Below are 25234 nucleotides of genomic sequence, written 5' to 3'. Positions count from 1 at the left end.
GAAAAAGAAGAGGCAGTTAAACCCAAAGCCCAAAGAATTAAGGAAATTATAAAGCTCAGGACAGAAATTATTGAATGGAGAGTAAAAAAACAATGCAAAGAATTAATGAATCAAATAGTTGGTTCTTTGCTTTTTATTTATTTTATTTTATTTTATTTTATTTTTTTTGGTACCAGGAATCGAACTCCTGACCTCAGCCTTGCCAGGCAAGTGCTTATGCCCACTGAGCTATATCCCAGGCAAGTGTTGGTTCTTTGAAAGAATAAATAAAATTAATAAACCCCTAGCCAATCTTATCAAAAAAAAAAGGAAAGAGAAAATTCAAATACATGCAATAAGTAATGAAAGCGGTAAAATCACTGCAGTCCCTATAGAAATTCAGAAGATCATTGTTGTGGTTTGTGTCTGCATGTGCCCCCAAATCCTCATGCAATCATGGGTTAGGCTTCTAGGATTTGTGATTGATCCATGATCCAATGCTGGGATTATGGATGTGAGAGCTATACCGACCCTGGGCCATGTAATTTGCATGAAATGTAAGGGAGGGAAAGAGGCTCCTTGCTGCCATTCCTCCCTTTTGCTCTTGTTTTTGCTGTGTTCTGCTGCCATCAACACTTGATGTGAACGCTGCCCTCTGCCATGTGCCACTCTGCCTTTGAACCAGCCCAGTATGGACTGAAACCTCCATAAACTGTAAGCTAAATAAACCTTTCCTTCCTTAAATTTGGGCATCAGGTATTTTGTTCCAGCAATGAGAGAAAAGTAACTAAGACAATTATCAATATCTACTTGGAAAATCTTTACCCTCATAGGATGGAAAACACAGAGGAAATGGACAGATTTCTAGATACATGAATTACCAAAGCTGAATGAAGAAGATATAAAAATCCTGACTAACTCAATATCAGTCAGTGAAATTGAGAATGTAATGAAAAACTTGCCAGTGAAGAAAAGCCCAGGTTTCATTTCATAGTCAGCTGTGTCCAAGCAAGGCAGCAAGGCAGAGGAGCATGGCAGAAGAGAAACAGTCCATGGCATTGCAGGCAGAAAGCAATGAAGTAGCAGCAACCTGCTATATTCTATCCAGGCTACAATCCTATTGATTGATGCCACCCACACCCAGCATGGAACTTCCCATTATGTACTCGCAGAACCATGGTAAACCAATTTAGTTATCACACATCATTAATCTATAATTGCACACCTAGACCTGTGATGTTGAGCCTTTTAGAGCTTTCAATAATAACAAACAGCCAGCTGCATCACATGTGCCATAGGCTGGTCATCACTGACCCAGATCCAGTCACCTCTGAAAAGCTCCACCTATAAGCACATGAGGTTTGGGGGAACATCTAAACACAAGCCACAGCAGCAAATTACTACATCACTATAAAAACACTATATTTTCTTTTTCCATTTATCTGTTGATGGACATGTAGGCTGCTTCTAAGATTTAGCTATTATGAATTGTGGGGAAAAGCCCATTTCAAAAGGACACATATTATATTATTCCATTTACACAGCCTTCATGAGTGAAAATAGATTAATAGTTGTCAGGGGTTGGGGTGAGTGTGGAGGTATGGCTATGGCTACAAATGGATATAAGAGGGAGTCTTGTGATGATCACAAAGCATTTTGATTATTGTAGTAGCTACAGAAAGTTACACATGTTGAAAGCCAGGTGTGGTCGTGCATGCCTGTAATCCCAGCACTCAGGAGGTTGAGGCAGAAGGATCATTGCGAGTTTGGGCCAGCCTGGACTGTAAAGTGAGTTCAAGACCAGCCTGAACTACATAGTGAAACCTTGTCTCAAAAAACCAAACAACAAAAAAAAGAATTAAAGTTACACGTTATAAAACTATATGGAGCTAAACACATACACAAATTAGAAACTAGTGAAATCTGAATCTTTTGTGAAGTGAATCAATGTTAATTTTTTTTGGTTTTGTTACTGTAATGATATCAAAACTTGCTGTAGTCACACAAGACATTAACAGTGGGGAAGAGTGCATAAAAGTTTAATAGGACATCCTTGTGCATTTCTTGAAAGCTTCGTATGAATCTATAACTACTTTAAAACAAAGGATTAAAACAAATGGGTAATGAGCAAGAGGGGAAGAAGGAAGTGTGCTCTAAAATCTCCCTGAAGGCAGTTGAAAGAAAATCTTTCTGGAAGCCTATTTAATATAATTTTTTCGGGGCTGGGGATTTAGCTCAGTGGCAAAAGCACCTGCCTGGCAAACACAAGGTCATGAGTTCGGTTCCCGGTACCGGAAAGAAAAAAAAAAAAAAAAAAAGTAAGGTAATATAATTTTTTCCCCAAAACTTGTACCTAGAATTCTTTCTTTGGTACTTCTAAGACTATTATCATAAATAAGAAGCTGTATGCAAAAAGAAATTTTCATGGCATTATTTATAATAACAAAAGATAATAGATGCAATTTCATTTTCCAGCCTAAGTAGAACTAAAGATGTCAGCATGTACATATACCCTGTGAAATACCAGTTGCTATTAAATGTGATGAGGAAAAGAAAATATGAAGTAGTGAAAGGAAAACTGCGGATGAATTGATAATAGGGACAAGATCAGGATATCAAATAGTTCATATCACCTTAATGTAAAAAAAGATAAAATGGAAATATGTAAGAAGAATATACATGGTGGTATGGTGAAAATTTGGGGCTTTTTTCTTTACTTTCTATATGTTTTCTTGACTTTCTATATATTTTAAAATATATATTTTTTATAACCAAAGATCAATACGTAGCAATCCCCCAATTTTTAAAACATTTATTTGAACAGGCTCAGGTGTGTACCTCTGAACAACACCGTGGCTCTAGGTGCTTAGAGGAGGGGTGTGCAGTGCAAGATGGAGAGTGAGCAGGTTGTGCAGCCTGCTCTCAGACTGACCTGCATCAGCTCTTTGCCCCAGAAGGGTATTTTCTACTTTCTTCTTTTTATTTCATACAGTTCAGAACTCAGGATAACACTATTAATCATCAGGATTCAGCTGTGTTAAAGGCAATCTTCACTGGGTAACCAGGTCTGGGACCCTAACAGTTACTTGCCTCATTTTTTCTGAATTTGAAATCACTGTTATCAAAATTGAACAGAATTCAGAGAGGCTGAACTATTCATCTAAGGTTACACAACTGATTTTGGAATCAAGATCATTTTTCATTTGGTAACTCTCCTGAATTCCATGTTGATTGTAATATGGTAGCTTTGAAAAGAATTCTTAATGATAAGAGGACACAAGGATTTAAAATATTTTACATATCCTGAAAACTCAACATCAGATTTATTTTTACATGTCTTTATTATTTCCAAGCATGCCTACTTAAGATGTCTGGGTTTTAGAACCTGCTTGCCTTCTACCAAGGACAAGGTGATCTTCTACCAGTGACAAAGTGATCTTCTACTTGACAAAAACAGCCGGTGTGGTGTGAGGTGTGAAAACACAAGATTAAAGAACAGTCATTGCCTTCATGAAGTTCACATTCCAGGTAAATAATTATAGGCAAGAATCAAACTCTGACCAGTATCTCCTGACAATGACTCTGACCAAGAATTCAGCAGGAGAATTACTCAACTTGGTAGCTGACTAGCATTATTGTTTACATAAATAATTAGAGACAAAAGTAATCACCTACATAATGTTCCCGGAGGAGAGAACAGATTTCTCTTTGCAAGCCAAAGCACTTTTGTTTGTCTTGGAAAACAACTGAAGCAAAAAGGCAGTAGACTTGAGGAACAGTGAGAATTGATTTGGCTAAACATTTTGTATTGCTTGACTATTTCCAAGAGATACAATAGTACCTATTAAACTGCATTGCGTTCAATGAAATTCCTCACCCTAAAAATAAGTTTATAGTTTAGCATAACTAATTTGCCTTTGAGTTCTATTCTATAAGAACAAAATATGACTTAAAAGCTGCTCAAACGTCAAGTAGCTTCTACAGCACTACATTTTGATGATTTGAGTAAGTGAATCAGAAGTACAGATTTCATTTTCTTTGTAATAAAGATGAGTTTACAAATAAGGGGGAACAGTAATTGCCCAAATACATTTTAGGAAATTCTTGATAGGTTTTTTTCCCCCTTAGGCAAATCCAGTGATTTTCACTTGTATCCTTAATGAATTATAGTAGAAATTTGACACAGTGTTGCATTTAACTTTTCCTTGCTTTAATATTTCATCTGAGGGTACTTATCATTGCAAAATTCAAGCTGTGTGGATGGTCACTGCATTATGTATGAATTTCTATTGAGTACGGAACAGAAATGTGCCGAATTCAGATCACTGCTCTAAATGGAAGTGAGATTGACTGTATCAACTTTCTTAAGGATTACATGAGTGAGTAGGAGAAAAAAATTTATTTATGTAAAACCAATTATTGTGTTTAAAAGGAAGTCCAGGAATGTGGATCATGCAGTATTTTTCCTAGGTTTGCTACAGAGTTTCATATCTAAGCTTTTTTCCACATATGGGTTTGTTTGATCCCTGTTTCAACTGAAACCCTTAGGAGTAAGTTTCATCTGTTTATGTGGTCTTTAGACAGACCACACTTTTCTCTGTGAATTGGTTGATAAATGGAATTGAGAGAAATTTCAAAGCATCATGATCTCATGCTTATGTTTTTTAAATCTCAAAGTTCCAGTAGTTCATTCTTTCTTTCTTAGGAAGTTTAATTTTAAGTGCCAGCCATATGTCAGCTTCTTTATAGGGTTCCAAAGGATTCTCCTTACTCTGAAAAAATGAAGTTGCCATGATTAAGATTTAATTCAAGGAAAGTCATTTAGCTCTTATGAAGTTCTCAAAGACATTCTTTATTATCACCCTCACATTGATTTTCCAGGATCATATCACACCACACTTAATTGTATAAAGCAGAGAATGTGTCATAAATATGAAAACTATATCACCCTGCATCCTATCTGCTAGAATTAAGCTATACCTAATATGGGAAGCAAAAATTATTTAGTCTCCATGTATCCAACTTGTACGTATTTACAGTCTGTTTTTCACTTAGGTAGTTGCCTAAGAGCAGAAGCATGAACTAAGTTATCACAGGAATTGCCCAACATATCAAACTTGTCAGCTGGTTTTTGACACCTATGTCAACACCAGATAGAAAGCAGTGATTGCAGCTTGCCAGCCACACCTCTCCACACACCCCCTGATGTTACTGATCATAGATAGGGCTGCCCTATGGGACAACCCAACAATGTAGTCTTACTTAATTTTTCACTAAATTTTGTTCGAATCTTTGCCCTCTTCATATAATATTGTCTTTTAACCTTAAGCTTCACCATAAAGATATCTTATTTTTTAAAAGAAAAATTAACCAGTATATTGAAGATGGATAATGTTAGAAAATTTACATTTTTACAAGCTTGTGACACATTTTATCTTATTGACAGATGGTTTTGACAAATGTCAGTCATTGTATTACTACCTTGCTACCTACACTTCTCTGAAAGCACAAGGTTAAGGACACATTGCGGTAAGTATTGAAACCCTGTATTTATTTGGAGGGAAGCATGTTTGAGACAGGTACTACTCTCTTGCCAACTTCAACTTTGAGCCAGGTCACCTGACAGCTTTGTTATGAGAGCAAAGACATGGTCCCTTGAACATGACTTCTTTGAATGTGTTATGCTTCTTCTCTCTTGCTGCTTTTAGTATTCTTTCACTGTCTTTGATTTTTTGGGGGGTGTCAGCAATCGAACTTAGGACCTCATGCTTGCCAGTCAGGCACTGCACCACTGAGTTGAAGCCCTGCTCCTATCTTTCTTTTCTTAAAGAGTAGAATACATTTATTGGGGGAAAGAAAGCTTCTGTCTGAGAGAGAGACAAAAGGAGACCTGAACGTGTTGCAAAGGAATCTGCATTTTTCTAGGGATTTTTATTGAGCTAAATCATAAGGTGAGGCAGGTTCAAGGTGGGCAACATGGAAACTCACTAGGTGGGCATGAGTTGGGACAAAACTATGATCAACCAATATGATTATGAGTACAATTGATCAGATAAAGTTGATGAAATTGGGATCAAATGGGGAAGCGAGTCTGTAGCAAGCAGACATGAATACAGATCAGGGGCTTTTGTTGTAGGTTGGGTTAGTGCCTCTTCCTGGCTTTTTCTAGGTGATTGATACCTATTTAGAATATCGATCCCTGGTGTCCATCCATAGGGAGGTATGTGGGTGCAATTGTTTAACATTTTGTCTTGAGGTCTGGCCCACAGAAGTGCCTGTCTCTCCCACAGTTACAAGGTATCTTGTCTTCCATACTGGCTCCCTCAAAGGCCTAGTCCTGTCAGACTGCCTACAACACTTCTTTCTAATATTTCTATCTATTCAATTGCCTACAACATTCCCCACTCTGAAGATGTAACCTGAACTTCCATGAGAGAATAATGGGCAATGACTGCTCTGGCTTCTTCAGGCTGAAAGGGGTCACAGTAATTGTTGATTGGCAGTCAAAGATACTTTCCAGAGGTTTTATCTAAAGGCTCTTGATAGACACTGGGCATTTTCATGTTGTGTATACTTGTAGCTTTAAGTCTCCATATAATGATCTCAGTGGAAGACCTCCAAATAATATATGAGAAAGAAACTCCCAACCTGAAAGATATCTGGGACAAATTTGAGTTCTCTAAAATAGAGAAATGAGTTTGAGGAACAAAGGAGGTTAAGAACAGAATGTATTTATAGGGAAAAGAAAGCTTCTGTCTGAGAGAGAGACAGAGGGGACCCAAGTGGGTTGCCCTGTCTTTCATTTGTGATGATTTGATTTTGATGTATCTTGGTGAATTTCTATTGGATTGAATTTGATAGAGACTTCTGAGATTTCTAGTCCTGGGTGTTGTCATCTTTCTCCAGATTTGGGAAATCTGTGGCATAATTACCTTAAATATGTTTTCTGGGAAAAAAATGATTGTAATCCAATGTGGCCAGTGTATCTAAAAATGTACCTTAATTTGCTAAAATTCTCTTACTCTTTTATATATTTTTGGCCTCTTGGTCTACTAATCTGTGTTTATCATAATTAATGTAATAAAACCTTATAAAATAAACAGACGCATCTATGCTGGCAAAATGTGTTTTCTCGGAATTTTTACCTCTTTTCTTTCAAAAAAATCCTACTATGCATAGATTACACTTCTTAATGGCACCCCATAATTCCCATAGGACTTTTTTATTCTTTTTCATTTTATTGTTCTGAATGGATATTTCCAAATATTCTATTTTTTTCTTATCTTATTTTACGGAAAAATGGTAAAACGAAGTTTCATAACAAAATAATAGGAGAATTACAGTAGTTAATACATTAATGTTGCTATCTTTAAAGAAGTGGCTCAGGGTACAAAATGTAGGCGTAAAAATTTCTCCAATCAACAGTATCACACACTTCTCTTTCTAATGAACTGAGACACTCATAGTATAACTGACTTGCATTTTTTTCCTTTTCCCTGCTGTCCTTTCCCCTTTCACCTATCTTAGTTCCTTTTTCCTTTTGATCAATTTCTTCTCATTTCAAAATATCAACTGTATATTTTAGAACTTATTTCTTCTTTCAGTTTCTCACACAAGGGAAACAATATGATATCCACATATGTAAGTCTAATTTATTTCACTTATGAGTATGGTCTCAAATTGCATCCATTTACCTATAAAAGCCTCTAGTTTATCCTTCTTTATGACTGAATAGTACTCCATTGTATAAAAAAATACATCTTTTTATACATTCCTCAGCTGATGGGCATTTGGGTTGTTTCCAAGATTTAGCTATGACAAATTGTGCTGCTATAAACATGGGTGCACATATGTCACTGTGGTATGATGTTTTTAATTCTTCTGGGAAAATACACGGAAGAGGAACAGCTGAGTCAAATGGGACCTCAAATCCTAGTTTTCTGAGAAATCTCCACACTGATTTCCGCAGTGGTTTCACCAGTCTACACTCCCACCAGCAATAGAAATGGGTTCCTTTTTCCACACAGCTCCTCCAGTATTTGTTATTGGTTGATTTCTTGATGATAGCCTTTCTTTCTGGGGTGAGATGAAATCTCAGTGTTATTCTAATTTGCATCTCTTGAAAGACGAGTGATGTTTAACATTTTTTCATGTATTTATTTGCCATTTGTATTTCTTCCTCTGAGAAGTGTGCATTCATCTGGGATGTCCATTTTTTTTGATTGAGTCTTTGAATTTGGGGGTTCTGATATTTTTTAATTCTTATATGTTTGCGATAGAAGTCCTTTGTCTGAGGGAAAGTTGGCTGAAATTTTTTCCCAATTCATGGGTTTTCTGTTGATGATTTCTTTTGATGTGCAAAAACTTTTCGATAAGATGAAATCTCACTTGTTGATTCTTTGAAGTATTTCCCATGCAGTTTGGTTTTTGTTCATGAACTCTCTGCCTACACCTAAGTCTTCAAGATTTCTACCTACTTTCTCTTGCAGTAGATTGTTTCTGTTTTAATATTTACATCTTTGATCCATTTTGACTTTAGTTTAGTGCATAGTGATAGACATAGTTCTAGTTTTAGTCTTTGGCATGTGGAAAGCCAGTTTTTCCAGCACCATTTATTAAAGAGGCTATCTTTCTTCTAGTGAACATGTTTGGCCCCTTGTCAAAGATAAGGTGGCTGAGTGTGTTTGTGGTTATATCTGCATCTTCTAATCTGTTCCATTGATCCTCAGGTCTGTTTTTTTTGCTAGTACCATGCGGATTTTGTAACAGTAGCTTTGAGTATCATTTCAAGTCGGAGATTGTGGTGCCTCCTACCTTACCTTATTGCCCAGGTTTGCATTTGCTATTCTAAGTCTCTTCTGCTTCCAGATGAATTTTAGGAATGTGTTCTCTAGTTAATGTGAGATATACTAATAGTAGTTTGATCAGGATTGTTTTAAATCTGTACAGCAATTTTGGGAGTATGGCCGTTTTCACAATGTTGGTCCTTCCTGTCCATGAGCAAGAGATATCTTTCCATTTTCTGACATCCTCTTGGGTCTCCTTTTACAGAGTACTGTAATTTCCAACATGTAGATTCTTCACTTCTTTTGTTAGATTGATTCCTAAGTATTTCATTTTTTGAGATACTATTGTGAAGGTTATGATTTCCCTAATTTCTCTCTCATTGTGTTTCTTTTTTGTGTACAAGAATGCTATTGATTTTTGAGTATTAACTTTGTATCCAACTATGGTGCTGAATTTGGTTATTAAGAATAGAAGTCTTTTGCTTGAGTTTTGGGATCTTCTATGTAGAGTATCTATCACCTGTGAATAATGATAATTTTACTTCTTCCTTTTCTATCCATTTTTTTTTATTTGTCTCTCTTGTCTAATTGCTCTGGCTAATTTTTCCAGAACTATATTGAGTAGGAGTCATGAAAGTGGACATCCTTGCCTTGTTCCTGATTTTAGAGTGAAGGCTTTCAGTTTTTTCCATTTAGCATGATGTTGGCTTTGGTTTGTCAGAGATAACTTTTATCCAGATTGAGGTAAAGACCATTTATTCCAATTTTCTGTATTTTTTTAACTTGAATAGGTGTTGGACTTTGTCAAAAGCTTTTTTTACATCTATTCAATGACCATATGATTTTTGTCTTTGACACTGTTGATATGGTGCATTACATTTATGAGTTGCATATGTTGAACCATCTCTGCATTCCTGGGATGAACCCCACTTGGTCATGATGTATAATCTTCCTGATGATTTTCTGCATTTTGTTTGCTAGTATCTTGTTAAGGATTTTTTTCATCTATGTTCATTAGGTTTTTTTGGGGGGGTTGGGATTTTCTCTGGTTTTGGTATCAGGGTAACACTTGCCTCTAGGAATGATCTAGAGAGTATTGCTTACCTTTCAATGTCATAAAAGAGTTTGAGGAATATTGACATTAAATCTTCTCTAAATTTCTTGTAGAATTAGCAGTGAATCCAATCAGGACCTAGGGTTTTCTTTGTTGGTAAGTTTTTAATTACATTTTCAATTTCATTGACTGAATTTGGGTTATTCAGAATTTTTATATCTTCTTGATTCAGCTTTGGTAATTCATATGTACCTAGGAATCTGTCCATTTCTTCTGTGTTTTACATCCTAAGAGAATAAAGATTTTCAAAGTAGATATTATGATCTTCTGAATTTCCACAGGATCTGTAGTGATTTCACCCTTTTCACTCCTCAATGCATGAATCTGAGTCTTTTCTTCCCTTTTTAGATAAGATTCCTGAAGGGTTTATGAATTTTACTCATCCCTTCAAAGAATAAACTCTTCAATTCTTTAATTCTTTGTATTATTTTCTTTGTCTCCACTGCATTAATTTTTGCTCTGATCTTTATAATTTCCTCCCTTAAATGGGCGTGACTTGCTCTTCTTTTTCTAGAAGCTTGAGGTGCAGCATAAGGTTGTTTATTTGTGCCCATTGTTTTCCTAATGTGAGAATTCACTGCTATAAATTTCCCTGTTAGGACTACTTTTATTGTGTCCCTCAAGTTCTGGTATGTTGTATGTACATTTTCCTTTAATTGTAGACATTACTTCCTACTTTGATATCATGTGTGACCCATTGGTTGTTCAGGAGGGTGCTACTTAATTTCTGTGTTTTTATGGAGTTTTTGTGGTTTCTTTTGCCATTGATTTCCAATTTCATTGCACTATTGTCAGATAGTATACATGGGATGATATCAGTTCTTTTGCATTTACTTAAACATGATCTATGAACCACTATATGATCCATTTTAGAGAAAGTCCCATGTGACTTGAGAAGATTGTATATTCTGATATTGTGGGGTAGAACAGTCTGTAATGTTTACTAATACCATTTGTTCACAGGTTTGGATCAGTTCTCTTATTTCTTTGCTGACTCTTTTATCTGATTGATCTATCCATTTGTGACAGTAGGGAGGAGAAGGAGGAGGAAAACACTACTAGTTAATTGTGATCTCAGGTGGATAATTGTTTCTTGTAAAACTTCTTCAAATTTCAATCATCAGTCCTGAGAAATTAATATAAGAAAGATTGGAGGAGAAATGTGGTCAAGAAATCCAATGAGCACTACAAAGGATAAGGCTCTGACAAGCTCCTTAAGAACAGAACAGGAATGAATTTATCTTTCCTGCTTTCTCTTTGGCTGTTGAAATGTCATCTAAAAGTCAGAATCTTGTGCTTACACTTAAACCTCTGCCCCAAGACAATAATATACTCTTTTATTCTAAATTTTTAAATTTTTAAATAAAATCTTTTTCATTTTAAACGAATTGTTAAATACAACTATCAAAATTAGTCTTACAAAGAAGCTGGTGGTTTCTAGGCTTTCCACATACCAAAGGCTAAAACTAGACCCATGTCTATCACCACGCACTAAATTAAAGTAAAAATGGATCAAAGATCTAAACTTTAAAACAGAAGCACTAAATCTACTGCAAGAGAAAGTAGGTAGAAATCTTGAAGACATAGGTGTAGACAGAGAGTTCATGAACAAAAACTAAGCTGCATGGGAAATACTTCAAAGAATCAACAAGTGAGATCTCATTTTATTGAAAATGTCTTGCACATCAACAGAAATCACCAAGAGAGTAAAAGGAAAACTCATGAATTGGGAAAACATTTTAGCCAACTGTCCCTCAGACAAAGGACTTCTATCTAGACCATATAAAGAATTAAAAAAAATCAACCCTCAAAATTCAAAGACACAATCGAAAAATGGGCATCTGAGATATTATATACCCACGCCTCAGATGAAGAAATATAAATGGCAAATAAATATATGAAAAAACGTTCAACATTATTGGTCATTTGAGAAATGCAAATTACAACAACACTGAGGTTCCATCTCACCCCAAAAAGGATGGCTAGCATCAAGAAATCAACCAATAACAAATGCTGGATGGGCTGTAGGGGAAAAGGAACCTTTCTCCACTGCTATTGGGGGTGTAGGCTGTTGAAAGCACTGTGGCGATTCCTTACAAAACTAGGATTAAAGTCCTACTTAACCCAGCTATTCCCCTCCTGGGTATTTTTCCAGAAGAACTGAAAACGTCATACCACAGTGACATATGTGCACCCATGTTTATAGCAGCACAGTTTGTCATAGCTAAATCTTGGAAACAACCCAAATGCCCATCAACAGAGGAATGGATAAAAAAGATATGGTACTTTTATACAATGGAGTATTACTCAGCTATCAGAAAAAGATAAATTTGATACTGTTATAGGTAAATGGATGCCACTAGAGGCCACACTCATAAGTGAAATAAATCAGATACACATGTAAACATTGTATGTCTCCCTATTGTAAGAACCTGAGAGAGTAAATAAAACCCAAAAGGTAAAATAGATATTGTGAAAGGGAAAGAAATTGCTGAAAGGAAGGAACAACTGGGAGGAGGGAAAGAAGCACAGAAAGAAAGAAGGAAGGGGAAAAGTATACATTTATGTATATACAAGAATAGCTGGGATAATTGTACTGCTGATATCTATTGGTTTATTGAAAGAAACAGTTAACACTTAAATTTTTTTTCTTGACCAATTCTTATATCCAATGCTTATATCTGGTAATCTGAGCAACTACTTTGAAGACAACAATATGCAATATGACAACCATTGTTGAATTCCTACCATCTTGTTAGGTGAAACTCTGTATTATTTCTAATTTTTTAAATTTGTATTGCCTTTAATAGTTTGATCAACTTTGCATTCTTACATCGTTCTTACATCCGAGCAATTTTGTTGAAGATGACAATATGTAATATAACAACCATTGTTAATTCCTATCACCTTGTTTTGGAATCCTGTATCATTTTTATTGTTTTTTTGCTAATCAGCCTCAATGCCCATCAGTGGATGAATGGATAAAGAAAATATGGCATATACATGTACTATTAACTCTTATTCATCCATAAAGTAGAATGAAATCCTGTTATTTGCAGGAAAATGGGTGGAACTGGAAGACATCGTAATAAGAAAATAAGCCAGACACAGAAAGACAGATATTGCATTTTTTCTCATATGTGGAAACAAACAAGCATAAACTGAAAGGACAGGCTGTGGGGAGAAGACTTTGAGGAAGTGAGGAGGAGACCAAGAGTGACTGCAGAGTGAAAGAGTGGTGGGTGCACATGAGCAATGCACATATATGCATGTATGGAAATATCACAGTGAATCCTATCAATCTGTAAAACTATTATGTGTTAATAGTTACAGAAAGAAAATAGCAAAAACCTACACTATTAAGTCAATGTTAAATTTAGAAATTTAGAAATTTAGAGTTACAGTTCATAAGTACATCATGTTGACACAAAATACAAGTAACATCATAATCATCAATATATTTTGTTAACTGGCGTGGTTGTTCTGTATCCTAAGTATTCTTAAAGAAACATTTTCCCACAGATAATATCTTTGGGAGGTTATTCTGTACTGATTGGTACTTGTCTAGTAAAAAATACAACTAAACACAAGAAAACAATCATTAACAGGGTACAGGACTTCCAGACAGAGGTGGCTGGGTTGCAGTGGCAGTGCTGGTTCAAAGTGATGGATCTGTTTTACTCTTGAACTATTATGAAAGAGGCCAGAGTGGGCACATACAGTTTTATACTGTTTTACTTGGACAAAATTAAAGATATTTTTTCAAAGAAAATAATATAATATAGACAGCAAATACATAGTAAGCATGTGTTTCTTATTCTCACAATCTAATCTTTTCTTCTTTCATTGCTGAAGTAGTAAGAATGGGCATGTTTGCTTTGGAGTTGATCATAGGGCTAACGCAGTCAGTATTTCACCTTGAAGCGTGAAGTTGTTGGACATGTCATTTATTGCTTTGAACAACTTCCCTTTTTCCTTGTTTGCTGAACATTTTTGTTCTGAAAAAAGTTACATTTTGTTAGGGTTTATTTTTGTTTGTTTGTTTGTTTGGCCTGTCCATATAGTGAATTATATTGATTGATTTTCAAACTTAAAACTACTTTTCATTCCTGGGATAAATTCCACTTGGCCATGATGTATTTTCCTTTTCATATATTCTGGGTTTGATAGATCAATATTTTGCTAATGATTTGGGGGTTTTGTCAACCAAAGATACATCCTCTCACATAGTTATCAATTTCTTTTTAATATTTTTCATGGAAAGAGCACTTAAAATTTACCTTATTAGTAAACTTTAATTATACAACATAATATCATTAGCCATAATTACACGGCATACACTAAGTCTCCATAATTTGTTCATTTTGTATAATTGACACTCTGCACTCTGATTATAAAAGGCCCCTCTGTCACTCCATGCCTGGCAACCTCCATTTTACTGTGCTTCTATGAGCTTGACAGTTTTAGATTTTATTGTTTTGTTTTTCAAGGGTTTCACCATGCAGTTCAGGCTGGACTTGAACTCACTTTGTAGCCCAGCCTGGCCTCACACTTACAGCAGTCCACCTGCCTCAGCCTCCCAAGTGCTGGAATTACAGGTATGTGCCACCACACCCAGCTAGACTTTACATTTAAGGAGATCATATAGTATTTGTCTTTTTTTTGGTCTGGCTTATTTTACTTAGAATAGTGTCATGAAGTTTCATCCATGACATATATTAGAATTTTCTGCTCTTAAAATGCTAAATAATCCTCCAATGTATTATGTATGTGATATTTTCTTTATCTATTCATCCACTGATGGACATTTAGATTGCTTCTATGTCTTGGTCACTGTGAATAATGCTATAGTGAACATGGGAGTATGGATATATCTTTGAGATAATGGTTTTATTTCCTTTGATATTTACCCCTCAAAGGAACTTCTGGATCACATGGTAGTTTTAGTTTCATGTTTGGAGAAAGTTTTATATTGGCTGCACCAATTTATATTAGCATCAGCAGTGCATAGATGTACCATTTCTCCTCCCTGTCCTCACCACCACTTGTTCTCTGCCCACCCCTAACAAGCATGAGATGACATCTCATGATAGTTTTGATTTTCATCTCCCTAATAAGTGATGTTAAACACCTACTCATATCTGTTGATATTCTCTATATCTTCTTTTGAGAAATGTATATTATGGGATTTTGCCTATAAATTGAGGCATTTGGGCTCATTTGGGGTTTTATTATTGTTTTGTTCTTTTCCTGTTATTCTAGTTAGAATTGTTTTTTTTATTTCATTTTTAATAGTTCCTTGCTGTTGTATAGAAACACAAATGAATTTTGTACATTGGTTTCATACAGTATAAATTTGCTGAATTAGTTTATTAGTTCTAGAAGTTTTAGCTGAGTCTTTATGGTTGCATACAGACATAATCACATTAACTGAAAAGAGAGATCATTTTAGTTCATCTTTTCCAATTTGGATGATTTTATTTCTATTTCTTGTCTAATTACATAGGCTGGAGCTTCCAGGCCAATGTTAGACAGAAGCAAGGAGAAAGGGTACCGTTGTCTAGTTCTTGACTGTAGAGGGAAAGCTTCAGTTTTCATCACTGATACAAGGTTAGCTGTGGGCTTTCCATATGTGGCTTTTATTGTGCTGTTGTATATTCTTTCTACATATGGTGTATTGACAATTTTATCATAAAATGATGTTGAAAATTACCAAGTGCTCATTCTGTGAATGGGATGCAGCATATTGATTAATTTGCATATGTTGAACCATCTTTACATCTCAGGGATAAATTATACCTAGTTGTTAGCATTTTATTGAGGAATTTTTGCATCTAGGTTCATCATGAATATTGACCTGCATTTTTCCTTTCTTGTACTGAATGTTTTGTGGCTTTGGTGTCAATGTGACGTGACTCACAAAATGAGTTTGAAAGCATTCCCTCTACTTACATTTTTGGAAGAGCTTCAAATGAATTAGTGTTAATCTTTGAATGTTTGGGAGAATTTACTGGTGACATCATTGGGTCTAGGCCCTTCTTTGTTGTGAAAATTTTCATTGCTCATTCACTAATGTTGTCATTTTTGGTATGTTCTCGACACAATTTCTGAAAATTGAATGTCCCTTGCAACCCCTCTATTTATTGTAGGTTATCTAATCTGCTCATGTATAATTGTCCATAATAGACCCTTATGGTCCTTTTATTTGTAAAGCATCTGCTATAATGTCTTCTCTTTTGTTCCTGATTTTATTTAGTTATGTCTTTTACTCTTAGTTTAACTAAAGTACTGTTGATTCTTTCCTATCTTTTTAAAAAGCCAAATCTTAACTTTATATGGTTTTTTAATTTTTTTATTCTTTTTTGTGCTCTAATATCTTTTATTTTCTTCCTTATGCTAACTTCGGGCTTAGTTCTTATTTTTATAGTTCCCTGAGGGTTATTCCTAAACACTGCTTTTCTATTATTTTGTTCCATCCCATAAATTTCAGAATGTTCCATTTTCATTTTTGTTTGGAGCTAGATATTTTCAAATTTATCTTTTGGTCTCACCTGACCCACTGGTTTTTCAAGAGTGTGTTGTATAATTTTAAATGCATTCATACTTTTTCCAGTTTTTCTTTGACTATTGATTTCTGGCTTCATTCCATTTTGAGCAGAAGTGATACTTCACATAATTTGAATCTTTTTAAAATTCTTATGATTTGTTACACGATTTAACATGTGATCAGTCCTGAAAACTGTTCTATGTATGCTTGAAAAGAGTACATATTCTACTGCTATTGGGTGGCATGTTCTGTATATATCTGTGGAGTTCACTTATTCTATACTGTTGTACAGATCTGCTCTGTACTTCCTTTCTGTATCACTATTACAGCCACTATTGAAAGTTGAATACTGAAGTATCCTACTATCATTATATTCCTCTCTATATCTCCCTTCAGCTCTATCACTATTTATTTTGCATATTTAGATGCTCTGACATAGGGTGTATATGTATTTATAACCATTATATATGTTTCTGACAAATTGATTTTTTATTACTATGTAATGACCATCTTTGTGGCCTGTGACATTTTTGACTTTATATTTATATTGTCTGATTTATGTAGGTGTGTCTTAAAAGGTGATAATTTTGGACACAGAAAAGAGCAGGTAAATGTTAGAATTATGATGCCATAAGCCAGAAAATGACAAAAAAATAGAAGCCTAAAGCAAATCACTTCTGAGTGGATCCAGAGGAAATATGGTCCTGAGGATACCATAATATTGGGCTTTTACCTTCCAAAACAGTCTGATGATATATTTCTGTTAAGTCATTTGTTTTATTTTATGATGGCAGCCCTAGCAAACAAATATAGAGATTAAAATCACCATTTCAGATCTGGTTCCTTGAAAATTAGTTGTGATGAAAGCTGGGAAAAAACCAAAAAAGTCCAATGAGGGAAAAGGTGTGGAGCTAGTCTCATTAAGGCAAAGCAACAATGGAAAGGTGATGGCTGATATCAGACTTGAGAGTACTACCAACCACCTCCCTAACCTACAGTAAGTTCTTGAGGATATTAAATAACTACATTTGTTTCCATGGTTTACCTCAGCCAACTTGCTAAATGCAAGTTCCCAGATTGGCATTTCTTTAAAGTACCAGGTTTTTAGTTTAGCTATTGAAGGAATAGACTGGGACCAGAATAGCAGTATGAGCAAAAATACAGAAGTAAAATGACCATATAATGTGTAAGGAAAATAGAGAACAGTAAGGAGTAAGGAAATTTATTCATATTAAACAGTTTTTGGCAAACTTAATGGAAGTGAGATCTATTCATATTAAGGATATAGAAATAAAGTTTTAGTGAGAAGATGGAGCCAGAGTGGGAAGAAATCCTAGCTAGTTGCCATCTTCTTTATGTAGACTGTGAGGCTCTTGTTGCTAGGCAGCTATCTAGAACTCAAACAATTGAGAGTCAGCTGAAGGAATAGACCTATTTCGCTTTATCGTGTCACGTCTCATTTAAAAACCTTCGCTCATGAGATGGTTGTTGCAAGTAAGTCATGAAGAAGACTCTCATTAAAAAGAGTAATGGTAATCAGTGCTTCATATATTGTAAGTCACTCAGGAGGTTAACTCTAAGAGAAAGAAAGACTGTGTCTATGCCTATGTGAATGTGCACACACACACACACACACACATACACACACTCACTATATTTCTTTCCCAAGTATTCAGACCCTGAGAGGAATGATGCCCTTTATTATTTCATATTCTGGTCTATTTATTTGGTTGAAAGCTTCTAAACTATTTTTAAAATGTTGTTATTTACTGTTTGAAATAGTGATTTAGATTATAAATCAGAGTGAGGGTTAACCATTAACTAGGCTACAAGATGAATAAATTTGATGAAGCTGTGAGGAAAAGAAAACACAGAATTTATAAAAGATGGTCTGTAACATTCAACTTTGGGGTCTCTGTACTATTGTGGCACTACACCACTTTGATTCAAAATGTATTCTTTCAGGAGCTATGACCTTTGGAGCCTGGTATAAAATAATGTAATGAGTGCAAAGACAGCCTGGCTCAATTAGTCTTTCAAATTTGTTTTCCCTTACCTTCTTATAAGATGAGGTGTTAGGAATAGATTCTGACAGATTTTTATTGGTTAAGTTCACCCTCAATAGTGTTACCTCATTAATCAATAATCCTTTTCCATCACAACAAAAGCCCACACTTCATATTACTAAAAATACATCAAGGAATACAGGAAGAACAAATCAGAATATCAGAATTTTACCAGCAATTCAGAAGTATTTCCCTCAAAATTTGCTTTTAGTGATCTTGCTTGAGTTCTTCTGTGGACTCTTGACATTTTGTTAAGTAAGCCCCTTCTACATTTGACTTGATTACCTGATCCAAACAATCAAAGTGCTCTTGTTGCTGTAACAATGAGGATAATGTTAAGTCTGAAATGAGCCCCATGCCACTGTGTACAACGACAAACCCAAAGCTAAGAAAATTATCCAAACCTGTATTAAAGTCATTAGATGACAGTTTCTTCATTTTACTAATTAAGCTACCATCATCGAAATCTGATAGTAAGAACAACTTGTGAAAGCAAAGACAATGGCCAGGGATATAGCTCAGTGGCACAAGTGCCTGCTTTGATTCCCAGTACAAAAAAAAAGAAAAAGAAACAGAAAAAGAAAACAAAGACAGTGCTGATTTCCAGCTGAGGGTGTTATATATTGATGAGGAAATTCAGAAATTCATTTAAGAAATGATGTGGGCAAGCTGGGTATGATGGTGCATGACTGTATTTCCAGGCTGAGACAGGAGGATCACTGCAAATTTGAGGCCAGCCTGGCCTACATAGTGAGTTTCAGCTCAGCCTGAGCTACACAGTGAAACTCTGTCTGAGAAAGAAAGAAAGACATAGTGAGACTCCGTATTAGAAAGAAAGAAAGAAAGAGAGAGAGAGAGAGAGAGAGAGAGAGAGAGAGAGAGAGAAGAAAAGAAAGAAAGAGAGAGAGAAAGGAGGAAAGAAAGAAAGAAAGAAAGAAAGAAAGAAAGAAAGAAAGAAAGAAAAAGAAACAATGCAGTCTATATGATGCATATTATTAAAAGCACGGTAGTGTTTATAATAAAAATTTGTTCATTACTTCAGCCTTTAGGCCAGAATGTCAGGCTGTCTTATTCTTTTCTGTACATTCCCTTTTCCTCACAGTGTTGGAAGAGGACCAAAAGCAGGCAAAAGCATTAATCTACATTGGGTGGAGCATCTTGGTCCACCATGGTCGAACTGATGTTACCTAGAGCTAGGCTATTGGGATGGCAGGCATGGTGATGCGAATTTGAAAGTGGGCAAGCATAGAAAGAAGAGTTTTGTGAGTTCTCCAAGTATTTAAAGAATAGTTTTAATGATAAATAAAAATTGTGGTTAACACATGTTCTTACATGAGTTTCCAAGGGTGATAATACGGTACAGACGTGGCTAAAGTTTAATGGCTAACAATTATTGAAGGTGAGTTGTAACAGTAAAAACCAAATGCCTGGTGCTGTATTTTGTTCACATGCTTGCCAAACACAGTGAGAGTATAGATAAAATTATTGGTGGAGAAGAAAGTAGTCAACACCCTATTCTTTGTGGTTTATGCAAGGTAAATTGAGAGTTTGAAAAAAATAAGAAAAGTGAATAATGGTCTGATGAGATGGCTGCTATTTTAGTAGTTTCAGAGTAGCTTTGGCAATCAAAGTAAATTGTAATCAAATATCCCAGAGATGAAAATTTTGAGAATAAAAAATGTCTCTTCTGCTGGGCTTCACATTGTTGGAATACAAGCTTTCATAAAATTAAGTGGGAAATGGGAGTTTTCCAGAAAGCAGTAATAACAGAGTAGAGATTGTTGTTGTCTTTTTATGAAAGGAAGATTTCATAAGTGATAGGAAAATAATTGTAGAGAGAAGAGGTTAAAGAAAATCAAGGTAAAAAGAAAACTTAAGGAGAAATGGATACTGGGTCTAGGAGTGATGGGTGATGTGTCTGGCATCTGCCAATTTTGTAATCCCTACAAGTGACATTGGTTTAATTTGTTTTAGATCCTTCATCATGGACTTACTTTTCTCTGTTGCTTCACCCACTACTCTAGCAGTGCTTAATATCATTGCTTGAGTGATACCATTATTTTAATGATTTTGTGAACACTGATGATACTCTCTCTAGATCAATAAAATGCAGGTATTTATATGTAAAATATTAGATGCAATTTTACCGAATCCTAAAGTATGTTTTTACCCCCCAAAATGTTCTGGGTCATTAACTTACTTAGGCCTATGTTTTCCATTTATGTCTCCCTGGTATGTGGTATAGCATCTGCACATTGTGCCTGTTTCATTAATATCATGCTCAAGAACAAAGCAACAAATCACCATTGTGAGCTTGGCACCATGCTGGTACCAGATTTCTCATTTCCAGAAACATAGTACTATTATTATTAAGATGATGTCTTATATTTGTACTTTCATATGAGATATGTATATTTTTATTTCAGTGATAAATCCATTTGAGAGTTGATTTGAAGAGCTCATGCCTTACAATTCTAAAATGTCAGAGACTTTAATGCCTTTGACCCAGTACTTTATCTTTCTTAATATTATCCTTACTTCCTTTAGGAGTTATTGATTTCCTTTTCATTGCTAAATATATTTTAGTTTTCCTTCAGAATTCTCTGATTTTCAGTGGTCACTTTTTCAGCTACTTTGATTTCCTGTTCATTTTATGTGGCCAGAGACTTTAAAATGTGTTTATTTATTTATTCATTCAGTTATAAATTTATTTATTTTTGCAGTCCTGGGGACCGAACCCAAGGTCTGACTTAGGCTAAACAAGTATTCTATTACTAAGCTACAGTTTCAGCCCCTTTTGCTTTATTTTAAGACAGGATCTCACTAAGTTGCTAGACTGGCCTCAGTTTCCCAAAACTTCTGCCTTATCCTCCCATGCAGCTGGAATTACAAGCATGGACATAGCACTCAGCATAATGGTACTTTTCTTATGAGTATAATCAAATATAAACACTTCTGAGTAACATTCACCAGTCAACCCAAGTGACTTCATGTAATTCTACCATTGTTTATTGTTTTACTGAACAAAGCTATCCATTATAGATTCCAATACTTTTAAAAGACAGTTGATGCAGTCTGACAAGATTGGAGGAATAAAGGAAGAATAATGATTTGTTGCACAGATTATCAAAGACCACGATAAAAAATAATATATACAAATGATTTCTTACGTATCTCTCCTGAGTAATGAGACTAAGTGGCTTCATCATTTTAAATGATAAATGAAGTACAATTGATATTTATTTTAAATTAATACTTGTAAATCAAGATTCCCTTATCAAATCAAGATACATAGCCACTGTTCCAAATCAAGATGCATGCTCATTTTTGTTTTAAGTACTTATTGTAGAGATGTTCACACGGGTACATATATATAAAGAACAGCACCATGAACCCATGTACTCTTCACCTAGATTCAGTAGTTACTGACCTGTGGCCAGTTGTCATATAAGTGCACATGCACACAGTCTGCTCTGCCTCTACCAATAGTACAGAACAAACCTAGTATACTGTATGCAGTCATGTCTTCAGCCAAACACTAATCCATTTTAGCCCAGGCCCTGCTCTTTCTCTTGTATTCTGAGCCTGCTGATAACAAAATACCTGCCTTTGTCTTTGTATTTATGTGTATACGTATGTATGTATTTATTTATTTTTCCTTCAGTTGTGCTGCTCTGATGCACTGACTCTTCCAAAAGATAGACCATGAAAGGTTGGTGCTGCATGCAACCAAGTCAAAGGAGAAGACAGGCAAGCAGAACCTCTGCCCACCCCCACTTTGCTCTCTCTCATAATTCATGATGACTGTGAGTGAAGCCCTGATGTATGTGAGGATCACTCCCCAGTGGCTCTGGCTGGGTGTATTTCTCTTCCTTTCTGGATGGCCCCAGGCTGGACACTCCCAATACTCCAGCCCCCCAGAAGTGGTGATTCCTTTGCAGGTCACTGGCACTGGTAGAGGCATGAGTCCTCCAGGATGGCTGTCCTACAGCCTGCACTTTGGGGGCCAGAGACACATTGTTCACATGAAGGCCAAGAAGCTTCTGATGTCCAGACACCTGCCTGTGTTCACTTACACTGATGAAGGTGTTCTTCTTGAGGACTATCCTTTTGTTCCAGATGACTGCTACTATCATGGGTATGTGGAAGGGAATCCAGAATCCATGGTTGCTCTTAGCACCTGTTTTGGAGGCTTTTATGGAACACTACAGATAAATGACATCGCTTATGAAATCGAGCCCAAAGAGTATTCTCTTACATTTGAACATCTGGTTTATAAAATGGCCAGTGAGGAGACACAATCTCCACTCTTGAGATGTGGATTATCAGACAAAAAAATAGCACAGCAGTTGAAGCTTCAAGAGAGTGATAATTACATTCTGATGCAGAGTGGGTATCTGGGCTGGTGGATTCACACATGGCTTCTTGATCTGGGATTGGTGGTAGACCATCAACGATTTGTTTTTCTTGGAAGAAATAACTCAAGGGTAATGTTTGATATTTTGAACATTGTTAATCAAGTAAATTTTCTTTTAAAAAGTATGGGTATCAATGTACTTCTAACTGGACTTGATATCTGGGATAAATCAGACCTTGTGCCAATATCTGATGACATGCCTGCTGTCCTAGAAGCATTTCGCAGGTGGAAGATACGTGAATTTGATAGACGTGTAACAAATGATCTTGGACATCTCCTTTCACACCAAATTTATAAAGATGGGTACCTTGGCTTAGCTTATGTGGGAACTACATGTAATACTCATTATAATTCTGCAGTTGATAGAGTCCATTCAAGGTCTTTGCAAAGGATTGCCCATACTGTGGCCCATGAGTTAGGACATAATTTGGGTATGAGCCATGATGAAATAGTTGGACCATGTGCATGTGAGCAGCCTGTATGTATCATGGCTGCATTTGACAATCACTCCACCAAATTCAGCAACTGCAGTTATTCTGTTGTCTGGAAACTCAGTTATGCAGCAAAATGTGTTAGAACTATTCCAACACCACTGGATTTAATAAGAGGTATACTTCCACCACCACGGAAATACTGTGGGAATCGTATGGTGGAACAAGGAGAGGAGTGTGACTGTGGAACCGTAAAATTGTGTGCAGAAGATCCATGCTGTTTTCCAAACTGCACTCTAATATATGGGGCTCAATGTGCCTCTGGGCTTTGTTGCAAAGAATGTATGTTGATGCCATCAGGCAGTGTGTGTCGAGAACAGAGTGGTGAATGTGACCTTCCTGAGTGGTGCAATGGAACTTCACAAGAATGTCCAAATGATGTGTATGTATTGGATGGAATGTCTTGCCCAGGCAGTGGCCACTGCTATGAAAAAAAATGTGTCATCCGTGATGAACAGTGTAGGCAAATTTTTGGACAGCAAGCCAAGAGTGCAAATCAGACATGCTACATGGCAATAAACAGCCAAGGTGACCGTTTTGGTAATTGTGGCAATAACAGCCAGGAGTATCTAAAATGCAGCACCAGTGACATCCTCTGTGGGAGAGTTCAATGTGAGAATGTGACAGAAATTCCCTCTTTGTCTAATCATACCACTGTACGTTGTTCTCAAATCCAAGGTACTTTCTGCTGGGGTACTGACTATCACTTTGGGATGACTGGGCCTGATATTGGTGGTGTGAAAGATGGCACATTTTGTGCTGACAAAAACATATGCATCAAGCAGAGGTGTGTCACAATGCCACTTTGGACAAGCAATTGTTCGCCCGAGACCTGCAACATGTCAGGGATCTGCAACAATAAAAATCATTGCCATTGTGATTATGGATGGAGCCCACCTAACTGCATGACAAAAGGCAATGGCGGGAGTGTTGATAGTGGTCCACCTCCTTATCAACCCCCGAAGAAGACGGACAGCACCAAGAATTATGGGCTTCTATTTCCTTTAATCTTTTTTATTCTTTTGCTTCTCATATTGATCTTGTTAGCCTTGTTAAGGAAGATGATGAAAACAAGTGATACACCAGAGCAAAATGTTCAAACTGATACACCAGAGCAAAATGTTCAAACTGATACACCAGAGCAAAATGTCAAAACTAATATACCAGAGAAACCTGTCAAAACACATAAAAAATAGCATGATGTTTAGAGAAAAAAAACCCAATGATCAAACTTCAGTTCAGGCAGGAGGTCTCAGTGATTTAACTTCACCTGAAATAGAAGAGCAAAATTTTACAATTTCAAACAGCAATCCCAAATCATAAAGGAATTTCCCATGTGTTGTCTTGGCTGTAGAAATGTTCTTATATGTATGTCAAATACTTACAGAATGTTCTGGACATCTGTTACATTCCAGGATCAGAGTCATTCACCATTAAATAAAGGCAATTCCTAGCATATTTCTACTGTCCATTATTTTAAGGATTTTATTGATTTGTTTTAATGGAATTAGTCTTTTTATGTTTTCTCAGCAAATGCTAGCTCATCGGACGCATGTGTGTGTGTGTGTGTGTGTGTGTGTGTGTGTGTGTGTGTGACTGTCTTTTAATTTGGTTACTCTGCTTCCCTACATGGCGGCAGGGAGCTTACAGATTGCAATTCTTCTTTGCCAGTTGTCCTTAATGTTTAGTGCTCATAGAGGAGCCAGAAGACTGGAAACTTGAGCATATTTAGTTGAAGTTCATGTCATCAACGGTTCAGTAATGGCTTTTACCTTGGCAGGAGCAGGAGCTTTCAGTCTGTGCATTACTGTATGTCTACCCCAGAGATGCAGAT

The 25234-nt window shown here is 36.0% G+C and overlaps 1 protein-coding gene across 3 annotated transcripts; it reads left to right on the top strand.

Moving 5' to 3' along the window:
* Window positions 1-5268: 5268 nt before the first annotated feature.
* On the top strand, window positions 5269-24858 carry LOC102024511 (disintegrin and metalloproteinase domain-containing protein 20). 3 transcript variants are annotated; one of them, XM_005412208.2, is made up of 2 exons: window positions 5269-5508; window positions 22157-24858. In XM_005412208.2, the coding sequence occupies exon 2, from the start codon at window positions 22290-22292 to the stop codon at window positions 24594-24596; it is 2307 nt and encodes a 768-aa protein (XP_005412265.1). In that variant the 5' UTR covers window positions 5269-5508; window positions 22157-22289; the 3' UTR covers window positions 24597-24858. The 3 variants fall into 3 exon arrangements, with proteins under 3 accessions (XP_005412265.1, XP_005412264.1, XP_005412266.1); XM_005412207.2 differs by lacking the exon at window positions 5269-5508 and adding an exon at window positions 17833-17920; XM_005412209.2 differs by lacking the exon at window positions 5269-5508 and adding an exon at window positions 17882-17979.
* Window positions 24859-25234: the final 376 nt, after the last annotated feature.

Source organism: Chinchilla lanigera, unplaced genomic scaffold (genome assembly GCF_000276665.1).
Source record: "Chinchilla lanigera isolate Chin_1 unplaced genomic scaffold, ChiLan1.0 scaffold00151, whole genome shotgun sequence".
NCBI classification, from domain to species: domain Eukaryota; kingdom Metazoa; phylum Chordata; class Mammalia; order Rodentia; family Chinchillidae; genus Chinchilla; species Chinchilla lanigera.
Note: the sequence above shows the minus strand (reverse complement) of the source record. Positions and strands in the feature narration are given on the sequence as shown.

Coding starts and splice junctions, on each gene's coding strand:
- LOC102024511 (XM_005412208.2), top strand. CDS start 22,290: ATGATGACTGTGAGTGAAGCCCTGATGTATGTGAGGATCACTCCCCAG.